The sequence below is a fragment of the Halyomorpha halys genome, unplaced genomic scaffold, assembly GCF_000696795.3.
Source record: "Halyomorpha halys isolate HHAL.00 unplaced genomic scaffold, Hhal_1.1 Scaffold254.1, whole genome shotgun sequence".
Classification (NCBI taxonomy): Eukaryota; Metazoa; Arthropoda; class Insecta; order Hemiptera; family Pentatomidae; genus Halyomorpha; species Halyomorpha halys.
Genome location: NW_027109499.1, coordinates 551,232 through 551,964, shown reverse-complemented (window position 1 = coordinate 551,964; position 733 = coordinate 551,232). Strand labels below are relative to the sequence as shown.

Below are 733 nucleotides of genomic sequence, written 5' to 3'. Positions count from 1 at the left end.
TAACGTAACCAATTAATAAATTAATACTTAAATCTTGAGGAATCTTAAATCCGAAGACTTTTTTTTTTAATTAAACAACAATCTTTATTCTTTTTAGGCTTGAAATTGACTTATACTAAGAGTCACGTCCAAAAAGACAGCTCAGGAGGAGAAATAGAAGAAATCCAAGACCAGTTATCCTGTTGCGTGGACGAAGAAGACTGCCAAATAAAAATCATCAAAGACGGAGCTGCCACCTCTTCGGACGAATGTAACCCCATCATCAAGCAAAGGATGAACAACCTTTCGAAAATTTGGATGGAAAGTGCTCGACAGCTGATTGATGCCTGTACCAAAGTCTAATAAATGTGTCTCCTGCTTTCCTAAACAAAAAGATTCGTAAAAAAACAAAAAAAAAAAAACAGAACTCCTATCCTTAAAAAACAAAAAATAGAATTTCATTGTTGATATTTACCTATCATATGTTTAGTACGTGTAAAATCTGTATCGTTGTTTTCCCCAACTTCAAATATACCATATCCATACCCTTTCAATCTTAATTATACATTTATAAGTTAATTTATATATCATTAAAAAAAAAGTAGATATTAAAAATTGAATATTATACTTTGAGAAGAAATAATCCTCAACCGTTTCAAAACAGAAACTTCTTTACTATTCAGGATGGAAATACTTTCACAAGTAAAAGTAAAATCTGACTATTGTCCTCCCAACCAAAGAAATACGAAAACCA

The 733-nt window shown here is 31.0% G+C and overlaps 1 protein-coding gene across 1 annotated transcript in view; it reads left to right on the top strand.

Annotated features, from left to right (window-relative positions):
• Positions 1-533, top strand: part of LOC106680318 (uncharacterized) — a 13,716-nt gene extending 13,183 nt beyond the window's left edge. The window contains exon 3 of the mRNA XM_014419909.3: positions 98-533. Within this exon, the coding sequence (XP_014275395.1) occupies positions 98-342 (245 nt within the window). The 3' untranslated portion in view covers positions 343-533. The remainder of the gene's footprint in view (positions 1-97) is intronic.
• The last annotated feature ends 200 nt before the right edge of the window (positions 534-733 follow it).